This window comes from Daldinia childiae (genome assembly GCF_008694065.1).
Source record: "Daldinia childiae strain JS-1345 chromosome Unknown Scaffold2, whole genome shotgun sequence".
Taxonomy (NCBI): Eukaryota; Fungi; Ascomycota; class Sordariomycetes; order Xylariales; family Hypoxylaceae; genus Daldinia; species Daldinia childiae.
In genome coordinates, this window is record NW_022984643.1 from 1,542,631 (window position 1) to 1,554,690 (window position 12,060).

Consider the following 12,060-nt stretch of genomic DNA (forward strand, 5'->3'; position numbering starts at 1 on the left):
CGGCCGATAAATTTCGGTCGGTAGGCTGCCGGGTGTAATATAGGATCTAGGCCGCTCACATTAGCTGAGCCTCATTAGCTGAAGGATCAGCTGTTGTGAGTAAGCCAATCGCACGCCTCGACCTATTTCAGCTGTATTTTGGTGCGTTTCAGTAGTTCTAGATATTTGAGATTGCTGTCAAAGGCTGCAGTCAGTTCTAAAAAAAAGAACCACGCGAAGGATTTATGCAAAGTAAATCTTACTACTGTGGCTTCTCACGTGGAAACGGAAGCGTCCGCGGCGAACCTAACCCGTCGCTATGAGGCTCGTACGATCCGGGTCCGAAGGAGTGAGAGAGCGCTGGCGTGGCTGCGCGATAGCTCATTTTCTATCTAGGTATCTATTCTAAGAGGCGTAAAATTCCGGGGCCATGAGGGTCCATGATATTAGCAATCTCCAGAAGCAGCCTGTATAAGTATGGACGTCACCGTAGCACAACTTGTAGATTTGGAAGAAGAAAAAAGCATAGAGTTCGATTTTCCTCAGTCTCTTTCCTCTTAGTTTCTTTTTCATAGTCTATTTCCTCATAGTCTATTTTCCTCATCGTCTTTCATATAGTCGATCTTTTATATTCCCTTACCATTTCTCTCTTGTCTTGTCATCATTTCACCATGCGCGTGTCTTGGCTTCCTCTTTTGGGTTTACCCCTTATCCCCTCAGTATTGGCTGCTCCCAACACCGGATCAGTCGATAGTTTCTTACAATCTATCGACGTAAACGCAAACTCGGTACCTGCGAGCTTCAAGAGCCGGAGCGGTATCGACTTCACCTGCGCCGTCCTCTCCATTCTCGGCAACAACGGTAGCAATGTCGGTAACGAGACTCAATACGTCGCTCGCTCTAACAGCGATCTTTACACTCAGGAGGCACACGCTCATTGGTCGGCAACGGCATGGAAGTCTCCTTCTTGCATCTACGCACCTAACAACCTCCGAGATCTAAGACGCGCCGTTCTTCTCGCCGGATTCACAAACACCAAATTTGCCGTCCGCAGCGGTGGTCACTCGCCTCTTTCCAACTGGGCTAGCATCGACGGTAGCCTGCTGATTTCTATGACTAACATTAACGATCTGGAATACGATGAAGCTACTCAAACCCAGCGATCTGGAATGGGCAACCGCTGGGGCGCCGTCTACGGACATCTTGTTCCTTACGGACGAATCGTTGTCGGTGGCCGTCTAAACGTGGTCGGACTTGGCTTGGCCACGGGAGGCGGTCTCTCTCACTTCTCAAACGAATGGGGATGGGTTGGTCAGAACGTTGTTGCATACGAAGTCATGCTTTCGAACGGTTCTCATGTTAAGGCCAGCGCTACCGAGAACCCTGACCTATACTATGCCATCAAGGCCGGATCCAACAACTTCGGTATTATCACTCACATCGTCCAGCGCACTTACCCCATGGGCAAGGTCTGGGGTGGTCTCATGCAGTTTCCTGGTAACTATTCGAAGCAGTTCATGGCTGCTATGGCTGAATACCAGGCTAAGGGTCAATTTGACACCAAGTCTGCTATCCTCCCTTACGTCGGCATCAACAACGACACCATCATCGCTACCTTTGTATACTTGGATGGTGTAGTCCGCCCTGATGCTTTCAAGCCTTTCTTCGATATCCCCATCGTCGCAGACTATACCCAGGTTTTCGACAACTTCTACCAGTTTGCCCAAGTCGACCTCCCCTACGCGGTACCTAGGTGGACTTACGCTGCTACGACTCTAGCCTTTGACAGCAACAGCAAGGAGACCTACGAAGGATTGATCGACGTGTTCTCTCAATTCAAGTCGCGCATCCAGAAGGTTACCGGTGGTTCCTTTGCCCCCATGGTTCAGCCCATCTCCAAGAGCATGGTCGACAAGTCGCGAGCTCTTGGCGAGGACCCCATGAACGTGGAGGCTAAGGCGCAACTATGTAAGTAACAATATTTCCAAGTATCCCCCCGCACATGCATTAATGCTAACAATTCTAGGGATCGGCATCAACATTGGTTGGTCATTGGAGAAGGACGATGCAGCTGTCTACAAGATCCTCCAGGACAGTTTGGCGGCAGTAGAGAGCTACACCAAGGCCCGCAAGGTTCACATGCCTCTCGTCTTCCTAAACGACGCTTGGGCCGGACAGAAGCCCTTCGTCAGCTACGGGCAGCAGTCCCACAACAAGCTCAAGGCCGCCAGCAAGAAGTACGACAGAAGCCAGATGTTCCAGCGTCTGGTCACGGGCGGATTCAAGCTATAGTCGATCGACCATCTCTACCTCTTGGGTACCACTTCTGGATAACGATTTTTTTTTATAGATTACTGTTGGGAAATAGATGGGTGCATAACCTTGTAAAGTAGCTGTATAGACTGAAAAGGATGTACGAGGCGATGAGGGGTCAACTTTTTTTTTTTGGCTACTATTCGATTCGTTACGATTAGATGTTTTAGTAATATCAAGATTCTCATTACGACTAAATTTGGATGGAGTGTTACCCCTGAACTGCCCTGAGTGATCCTTGACTAAACCCTGTGTCTGATCTACCTAAGATGGATTTAGTCGGCTTTAATTCTCCTTGTTCTGCGGGGTGAATGCTACGCTGTTCTTATTTGCCGGCTTGGTATCTGAAAATAGTAACCTACGTCACGTAGTGTAGGGTAAGGATGGATCCGAGTACCCAGCCACGAGATCGTCAAGATGCATCGTGGCAGGGGTGAATCTGTATTGTATTTACCTAATAACTGCCCAATGTATTTTCCCCCGTTCTTGTATAAGTATTGAGTGGATTTCTACATGAGCTGACCTACCACTAAGAATAATGAGAATAATGTGGAAATTGGGAGAGGCATTGTATGGTGTATTTTATTTAGATCTAAGGAACTAATAATATTCCAACACAGAATCCTTCTAATTTAGAATATCGGGAGTGTCGATAAGCAGTGCGCGAATATTCAAGTAAATATCCGAATAGTTATTTTCCTAGCCTAGTAAAAGGTACCTAACCTATACATCCTTGATATTTTTCATATAGAGGCATCATCATACAGTTTTCGTACCAATCCAGAGCGGAGTTGAAGTACAGGTGAGGAAATTTCCTTGCCGGCTACACGTCGCTTGGACATAACCAACACCGATAGCATCAAACGATGACCTGCTGCGTTGTCAGAAACATGACTTCTCAGAAAATCACATTTTCACTTACGATTCGCTACAGTTCCAGTGCTGCTTAATAGTCAGTACGTTTATTTGCCGATCGAAGCTGAACGTTGCTGTCGTCGTAGAACTCTCTTCCGTATCCGACTCGCAAGACCCAGTCAGAGTATTGTTCTGGCTTCCCGAAGTCGTACAGTTGAAAACATCCGTATTGGCCATATTTCTCAAGATGAAGGACGGGCCAGAATCAGATGAGGGCGCGCTCGAGGACGGCGAGCCGGGAACTTGTTCGTAGCGACGTAACCAGTTCTCGAGCTGCCACGATTGGTATCTCTCTGCGTTATCCGCGCAAGAATCTGCTGCTAAACGAGCCGGGCTTCCTGTAGTAGTAACATCTAGACCTTCGCCCTTTAACATGCAGCTGGTGCCGTCTTCCTCGCTCGTCGCGCAATCTAAATCTAGATAGAAAGATCCTATAGCCAAGGCGTCGGATCTATCCTCGTGATGTCAGTTTCGTTTTATGTCTGAAGACCGTAGCAAGTCTAGGGAAATACTTACCCTTCTTTATCTGAGCAGGCAAATGTATGAGATATATACATTGTACGATTATTCTTCCAGTCCAAGGCAAATGCGACGGCGGTATCTGAAGTCCTACCGTTGCCAGCCCAGATACAATCGCTCCAAATGATATTTCCGTCTTCGTACCAACCTTCCCACGATTCGGGCCACTCTGCAACACACTCGAAAAAGGTGCCCATCGTGAGGTTTCCAGGCACGATGCTCACAGCTATCGTCGCTGCCCCGTTCTTTCCAGGTTCTGCGCCGTCATATCTTGCGGCGCCCACATGCCACTGATACTCCGAGGACGCATTCGTACCGGTGCCGCATACTCTAGAAGCAACGACTCCATGAGTAAGCGGCAGCGCCGCTACAAAGGCTAACACACCGTTTCGCATCTTGGACTTTTTCTTCTTCCTAGACTACTCAAAGCATACTAAGGAATATAGATGGTGATTAAAACTTCTCTGCCGGCATGATTGCTATGTAATAAAGGGGTGTCTATAGTTCGGTATGGGTGATCTTATCTGGCTTTTAGTTATACCGGCTTGATTAAATGCCGGGACGTCTAGGCCGTTACATTGCAATATGGAAGAGTATGTGGAAGATTAACCCCATTTTGCCGTAGCAGGAGAAGGTCTCCAATCGCCCATATATTAGGTACCTCTTATCTTGGACAAATTATAACATTGGGTGAAGATTCGAAAGTATAAGCGAGTGTGCAGAAGTGGCGTACTTTATATATATTTAATTCTAAAGATCATACAGCATCAGTACGATTTGAATTGCCTCTTTATATCATCTTGAAGTTTCACTGTCAGAAATCAAATATGTCCTGATACATACCATCGATCGAAAACAGGTTTCTGCCAAGAGCAATGAGCGACTAATAAAGGGTTGTTATGTGAGATACTCCCGGGTAAATTCGTTAGGATTAGCAATTTTCCTTAGCTCAATATACCTCGATATTGTTCAGGTTAGAAAACCAAGTCTAAGAATCGGTATCTCGGCATTGATTTAGGAACAGGGTAAGTCTCTCGTATATAGGAATTAAGGTCCAGATTATATGCGCCAGCAATAGTCTGGCTTCGCTCCGTCTGAGGCTTTCCCATCGCCGCAACCCCCTTTCTGTAGACTGGTTAGATAGTTCTGTCCAAGATGCAGTGGAAGGCTTTAGCCCTGGCGCTCCTCGCGGGGGAGGTTGCCGCCCAGCAGATGATACGCTTTGGCTGCTCCCAACTTGTTATTGAGCGTCTAGACCCTCTCGTCAACCCCGGTACGTTGCCGTCGCCGCACGTCCATCAGATCGTGGGTGGAAACTCGTTCAACTCGAGCATGGACCCGGCAGTACACGATCTCGTCAGAGACTCTACCTGTACTAGCTGTACGTTCTCCGAAGATTTCTCCAACTATTGGACGGCGGTTCTATACTTCAGGGCCCGTAATGGGACATATATGCGAGTACCACAATTTGCGAATGTAGGACTCCGACAAGATGGTGGAATCACAGTTTACTATATCCCACCCTACGATGGAAAGACGAAGGTGACCGCTTTCAAGCCGGGTTTCCGTATGCTTGTTGGAGACGCCGCGCTTCGCAAGGCCGACGGCATGCAGCGCCAGCTATGTCACCGCTGTTACACAACCGCGGATGGCGCCGGCCCCGCTGGAGACACGGGTGGCGCGCCGTGTACTGGTTCAGATACGCAGAGCTTACCCCCTAAGCCCTGTGCTGGCGGTATTCGCACGACTATTACATTCCCTACCTGCTGGGACGGAAAGAATCTAGACAGCCCAGATCACAATAGTCACGTTGCCTATCCTAGAGAGGGTACCTTCGAATCAGTAGGTGCCTGTCCGGAGAGTCACCCCGTCAGGCTACCGCAGTTGATGTACGAAGTTATGTGGGATGTAAGTATCAATTTTGCTATTTTGATGTAACAGGCTATGTCGAAGGACTATTGCTAATTTGTATATTTTGTAGACAACGCCTTTCAACGACCCGGAACTATGGCCCGAGGATGGCTCGCAACCGTTCTTCTGGAGTACAAATGATGAGTGAGTCTTCCAAGAGATATTCTAACTTTGTCATGTACTAAATCGACACGTACAGAACTGGGTATTCGCAGCACGGCGATTACGTCTTCGGCTGGAAAGACGATTCCCTCCAACGTGCTCTTGATGCTCGATGCAACAACGCTGTCTGCAGCGAGCTCAAGGTTCAGACGTCGGAAGAGGCCCTGAAGTGCACCAAGGCTCAGACAGTAGTGGAGGATGTTGATGGATGTGAGTCATATTTGCTACAGATGCGCGAACATAGCTAACATGTTACTAGGGTTGGAAAGTATCCCAGGTAGTTAGAGTAGCTTGTATGGTTATACCATGATCTTCCTCTACATTACTGTTTTCAGACGTCTTATTATATTGTACATGGAGTCTCATCTAGTCGCCATACTACTTACATCTAGTGTCTTATATAGAACCGTATTTAAATATGAATCGTATCCCTAATCAGATAAAGCGACGTGAATTTTCCTATTTGAGGTAGGTGGTTAAGCTGTGAGTAATTCCCGTGCTTGCCTATTACTATTAGTGTATGTTTCATGAATTTCAAGGACTATAGGTGAATAAGGGATAAATATAAAATAGAGATGAGATCATTTAGAAGCCGTTATACAAAATTAGCGTTTATGGCTAGAAGCATCCATGAGAGGTATGAGAGGTATAGATGGTACAAGTCGCATGACGAGAAGCATTTAAATCAGTCGGAATTAAGAGTCCACCAACTTTTTAAAGTATCACATCGTTATTCATTATATTAGTAAATCGCCGGTAACGCTCGACAATTCCCAAGAGGTACTTAGTCCTGAAGATCCTGTAGCCATGCTGACCGCCTCAAGACTTGAATTAACTTTAATGTGAACCAGATATTTATACGCTTTGGTCTTGTTCGTACTATTACCTAAACTGTCGCTTCGCTAGATCCCTCTTAATATGGCTATGTTGATGTCAGCCATGTGGCATCATCTAGGGGGTTATGGTAGGGGCAATGTGTCCACTGGTCCCATCAAAGCGGGAGCTGCTGGAGACCAAGATTACCAGGTAGTCAGATATAACCACCAGATGGACGAATAGTCGAAGAGTATCTATCCATGGTCTAAATTTTAGCGAATACCTCAGCCGCACAAGAATGCCAACTTAGGTAAAACTATACTCGTCACGCAGCATACAATGCTACTCCACGTCAGGGCCATGTCAGGGCCATGTCAAGGTAGGCGAACATCCTTATCTTGTTGACTTCTGATTCCTATATTTAGGGTTGATTCTGCGCTGGCACACTTTAGCACTGTTCATATAAATGGTTAATATAAATCATTTACCTGAGTTAGGTATATATTGGAATCAAATCTCTTGTCTCTACCTGCTCTAGCTGGCCGATTGTGGTTAGATATAATATCGGCATAAAAATGATTGCAAATTTGTCTATTCTCCAGGTATTACTGGCCTCGACTTGCTTATTGCCAACCGGGTTAGGTGAAGCCCAAGTTAACAGAGTCGCATGGCTGGATAATGTCAAGACACACGATCCGACCTCTCCAAAACCAGTGGCTGCCCATGCTATTTCGCATGAGGTCGAACATATTGTTCTCGTCGGAGACAGGTAAGTTCTACACCATCTAATATCGTCGTTTCTAGATCCAATTATTAACATCCAATTCAGCGTCGAATCACAGGTTAATGTTTCGGTTTTCTCCGAGGTAGAGAAGAGAGAACCAAGGAGGAAGTCTAATAATAATCACTCCGGCAATAACACGCAAACTGATGATTCGGGTGTTGGAAAGATGGCTATCTCTGTATCACTATCCATCGGTGCGAGTCTTATGATTATAGTAGTATTCTTTTAAATTTTATATAATATAACACTAGAATATACTTCTTTAGTAGACTTTAAAGCCCCGATGTGCTCAATACGCGTTGTGTTCAGCCTTAAAATCAGGTACCTTAGGTTAGGTACATTACCTAACAGCATTACAGGGGTATATGCTTCTGACGTAACTACCTCCTAGGTACCTCTTAACATTATGTGATGCGCCAGGGGTTGACAGTGGACACCCAATTAAATCTTTAAACCAAAAAAAAAAAGCGACTGACCTTTCACTTACAATTGCATCACCAAAATCACTAACCTCACTTACATATAACTAGAAGGCTACGATAATTTACGTACCTCCTATAGATTAATGCTACAAATCCGCATTGTACAATTTCTCATTCAGATCGACCTTATAACTGTATGTCCTATTAACCTTCCGCATATCTCACATGTTTAATTTCCGTGGTAATGCGCGGTACACCTTCAATCCCCGCTCTATCTTCTATCGACCGACCACTACTGCCCTAGCGAGGCGCACTCTCGCCTCAAAATCTCTCGACAAGTCAACAACAATAGCATCAGGTCCTGTAGCTGAGAAGCTCGCTGCTACGGAGCTATGGTTACCAAAGAGTCAGCAAAAGAAATTTGACAAGGCCTCCCACCCAGATAGTGACAAAACCAGAGTTAACATCGTCAGCGAAGAGTTATGCGACAATATCATCTCATACGTCGGAAAGTCCCTTAGGCGACATAGAGGATGCGACATTATCGATATATACCCGGGCGCCGGGCTTTGGAGCCAAAAGCTACACGATTTTCTCCAGCCGCGCTCTCACATCCTGATGGAACCCGATGCAGAATTATACAAACCCTTTCTCAAACCTCTCCTCGATCGGCCCAACACTACGCTCGTTCCGGCGTCCGGGCTCGTCTGGCGGGAGCTTAATTCTATTCTCACCCCGGAATACCTACCGCATCAAACCATACCTGACGCGGCCAAGTTGAGTCGACGCAACGATACTCTGCTAGTCACTGCAAATATTGCTTTCCACCCTCAGAAACGCTTTCTCTCCTTCGGGTCTTTGGCGCATTTAGTTCTCTACCAGTTTATCGAAGCTATCCGAACTAGCGGCCTATTTCAACGCTACGGGCTCGTCCGCATGCTGATATGGACTCGGCACGACGACAAGTACGGATTGCTCCCTAAGGTGATGCAGAAGCGGAAGAAGCTGGCGTTAGATTCCGAGATCTGCTGCGAATGGGTACACGAGGTGTGTGGTCGCGAAGGCCCCGATAATTCTTGGTACGTCCGCGATAGTGCCATCGACGAGAGTAGTAACTTTGCCACCTGGAAGAGGATGAAAGCTGCCAAGATTAGTATACCTCCGGAGAGGTCTTCCGAAGGTCTGAAAGAGGCTCGACTAAATGCGAGGTCAAAGAAAAATATTGTACCCGGCAAAAAGCCCCCTGTATTTAAGAGACCCTACCGAGATATATTGGATAGGCTCGAGGCAGCACATAGGGAAGAAATATTTACTCGAGATTCGGATGATTATAAGACCATGCGGGGCTATCGGTGGAGGGCTAACTGGGAGAAAACAAAGCACCAGCGCATGTTTGATCTAATAAAAAGCTACGATGCTATCAATACTCTCTACAAGTCAGGCAAGGCGGCGCCCGGGGAAATCGAAGCTCTTGAAAGGAAATTACAAGCCACTCTGGAGGACAATCCCAAGGGATTTGTTACTGAATTCATCACCTACAAGGACAATCTTCACTATTATAGGCAAGATCCACCCCTGCTACATTGGGATCGCAGACCATACGAGCCGTTGGTTATAGAGCCTGAAGAATTCTTCCCGAATATTGAATGCAGCTTGCTGGATATCCAGCCGAAAAGGGTCCCGCCGTTACTCCGCCAGACCGGCCCAGGTTCGAATAGGGCAGGCGATAGCTTCGAATTGCTTTTAAGCTCGATGATGAGCCACGGCACAATTCCCGTCAGCCAAGCTTTGGATGCCCTCATGCCAGGTGCCGCCGATTACATCATGCCCCGCTGGAGGAGCGCTAGAGACTTGAGACACGGCGGAGTGGCTTCTAAGATAAAAAGGTTAGAGCTGACGCCGAGGTTACTAAATGCGCGGCAGTGGGAAGAACTTATAGAGCTTTGGATGGAGTGGCCTTTCCGTCCCGAGTTTCACGAACTCGTCTCTCGCACCCACGACGAGTTAGCCATAGAAGATAACATTATGGCTTCCGACTGATTCCAACGAGAGATGGCGTTTTGCAACCTAGGTTCCCTACGGTAGATGACGGAATTATTCTACGTAGAGACCGAATAATGTATGATTGTAAGGATCTAGAAGCGTTAATATGCGTTAGCAAGATGAGTTACGGCCAACTTCTCTGCGCCGCCTGGCCATATTATATTTTACTATGGTTCGAAGACCCGCAATACATGCACAATCATAATTGGTGTCTAGGATTTTCTAGGCTGACCTTGGCGTCGACAAGCTTGGTGGTTCTACATACATATTTGCGTACCTGGTAAGGTATTCGTATTCTTAGCGAGATCATGACATTATGGCGAGATGATAGAGCAGAAGAGAACGTGACCTTTGCAACATGCGTTTATCTATTTCATGTGAGCTTTATAGCTCTATGCAATTGAGACCGTAATAATGCGAGCTCGATCATTGATGCTAGATGCGTAAGGTACCTAGCCACCGAAAGCGTAGTGCGTTTTCATGAGACAATTCGAAGTAATGTCACGGACAAATGCCGTTAAAACAGAGGTATGTGTTTTGTCCGACATCTCGCCCATTGCAGACGAGCGGTGTTATAATTCAAGCCCTAAAGCTCTAATTTTACCAAGTAGTAAGCAAGCCGTTTCCGTGCCGTTCTAGTTTCATAATTGCCATTATCGAAAGGACTCGATATGATGTTCGGTGAGGTGCTGCAATAAGGCTCATAGACTACCTACAAATACAATTCCGAAATCGTTTCTCTTTTTTTCAATGCAAAAAATAAAAGTCGCCCCTTTTCTTACTTTTACGAACTGGCCCTTTGGAGCTGCCCGAAGCAAAATGAACCCACTCAGCAAGCTGACAATGTCGGCTTGGCTTTGTATAACCCTAGTCTAAGTCGTTGCGATACGATATCTCATCGTAAAATGGGTTAATAAGAGGTCTTGCTTGCCTCGGCAGATTACTGTTTATCTGGTTTCTTAACGTTACTTATAGTTAGCAATTTGCTTATAATAGGTAGGTAGTTAAGTAATAAAAGCCAACACTTTTACTTATGTACCTACTCATCCAGACGAGCTTTGCAACGTATACCGTGTTTCTCTTACACCTAACTTACGCTAATTAATTGAACACGCCCGATGCAGGTTTATATATGTAGTATATTTATGCGAGCGGAATGTTGTTAAGTTGCTAAGAATACTTTACAGTTACATTAAAAGCAGACTCGTATTACTTTACTGATACGACATCGCCAATCACAAGATAGAATTCAGACTCGGTTCATTTATGTATAATACCCTAGAGGATGTCACGTTTTTTAATAGAAATATATACCCAGGTAAATCGAAACTTTATCTCGATGCTTAACGAGCCGTTCTATCGAGTTTCTGGAACGTTGGCGCTGTTATTAAAAAGATGAAATTAGGGTGCATCTGAAATTGAGGTTAGCGCGGGGTTAGCTCGGCGCTAGCTTTATCGAAGAACGTTAAACTTAGGAGGGCATATATTAAGGTACATACATGTACCTAACCTTATGTAACCTTTTGTCTGGGGTAATAGTACTTTAAGTACATTAAGAGGTACTTGTCCATTATCTCCCTCCTATGTGTACCTTATACCTATGTCTGCAAACATGAAGACGAAAGGAGATTGAACTCCGTAAGAAGCGATCTTCAACGATCGGCTCGGTCCCGTGACAATAGGGTGTTGCAGTGACAGAGTAGAAGCTCCCCCTTCCCACCGGGCTGGTATAGAGATGTTCAATCGATCGGACCGCCTAGAGGATGCACATAAGGCAAGTGATGAGCGGAGGAAAGTTGGATTAACTAACGGAAATATGGAGACATAGGAATGTTGCACGTTTTTTTAATACAAGTAAGCAGGATGTTCAATGTTATTTAGTGGAGATGTTACTTAAAAAAGGGAAGTATCAAAACACTCGAAATATTATGGCAAAATACAATTGTGAATATGTCTCCTGATTTTGGGAAGACTTTTTTCATCCAAAATTACCTATTCAGGCAAAGATTAAGCTAGAATCTTCTAACGGGTTTGTATTTCACCATATAAATAAAGCAGCATAATACTTATTTAACTGTTTCAAGCAACATCTCCACTAAATAACATTGAACATCCTGCTTACTTGTATGGTGTTGGCCCCTGTTTACCTTGTTCGCTATTAGTGTACATACATAGGTGAGCGCACGGAGCTGTGCC

General features: G+C 45.7%; 4 protein-coding genes across 4 annotated transcripts; 3 read left to right on the forward strand and 1 right to left on the reverse strand.

Annotated features, from left to right (window-relative positions):
* Positions 1-650: 650 nt before the first annotated feature.
* Positions 651-2,271, forward strand: GL218_01332 (Bifunctional solanapyrone synthase; the record flags this gene model as incomplete). Its single annotated transcript, XM_033577798.1, has 2 exons — positions 651-1,947; positions 2,006-2,271. The coding sequence occupies 2 exons, from the start codon at positions 651-653 to the stop codon at positions 2,269-2,271; spliced, it is 1,563 nt and encodes a 520-aa protein (XP_033439600.1).
* Positions 2,272-3,051: 780 nt separating this feature from the next.
* On the reverse strand, positions 3,052-4,121 carry GL218_01333 (uncharacterized protein; the record flags this gene model as incomplete). Its single annotated transcript, XM_033577799.1, has 3 exons — positions 3,052-3,163; positions 3,215-3,658; positions 3,724-4,121. 3 exons carry the CDS (start codon positions 4,119-4,121, stop codon positions 3,052-3,054), a joined length of 954 nt encoding a protein of 317 aa, XP_033439599.1.
* A 760-nt stretch (positions 4,122-4,881) lies between these two features.
* Positions 4,882-6,084, forward strand: GL218_01334 (uncharacterized protein; the record flags this gene model as incomplete). The annotated part of the gene is made up of 4 exons (XM_033577800.1): positions 4,882-5,634; positions 5,708-5,781; positions 5,837-6,009; positions 6,059-6,084. The coding sequence occupies 4 exons, from the start codon at positions 4,882-4,884 to the stop codon at positions 6,082-6,084; spliced, it is 1,026 nt and encodes a 341-aa protein (XP_033439602.1).
* Positions 6,085-8,046: 1,962 nt separating this feature from the next.
* On the forward strand, positions 8,047-9,861 carry GL218_01335 (uncharacterized protein; the record flags this gene model as incomplete). The annotated part of the gene is made up of 1 exon (XM_033577801.1): positions 8,047-9,861. One exon carries the CDS (start codon positions 8,047-8,049, stop codon positions 9,859-9,861), a length of 1,815 nt encoding a protein of 604 aa, XP_033439601.1.
* Between the last annotated feature and the right edge of the window lie 2,199 nt (positions 9,862-12,060).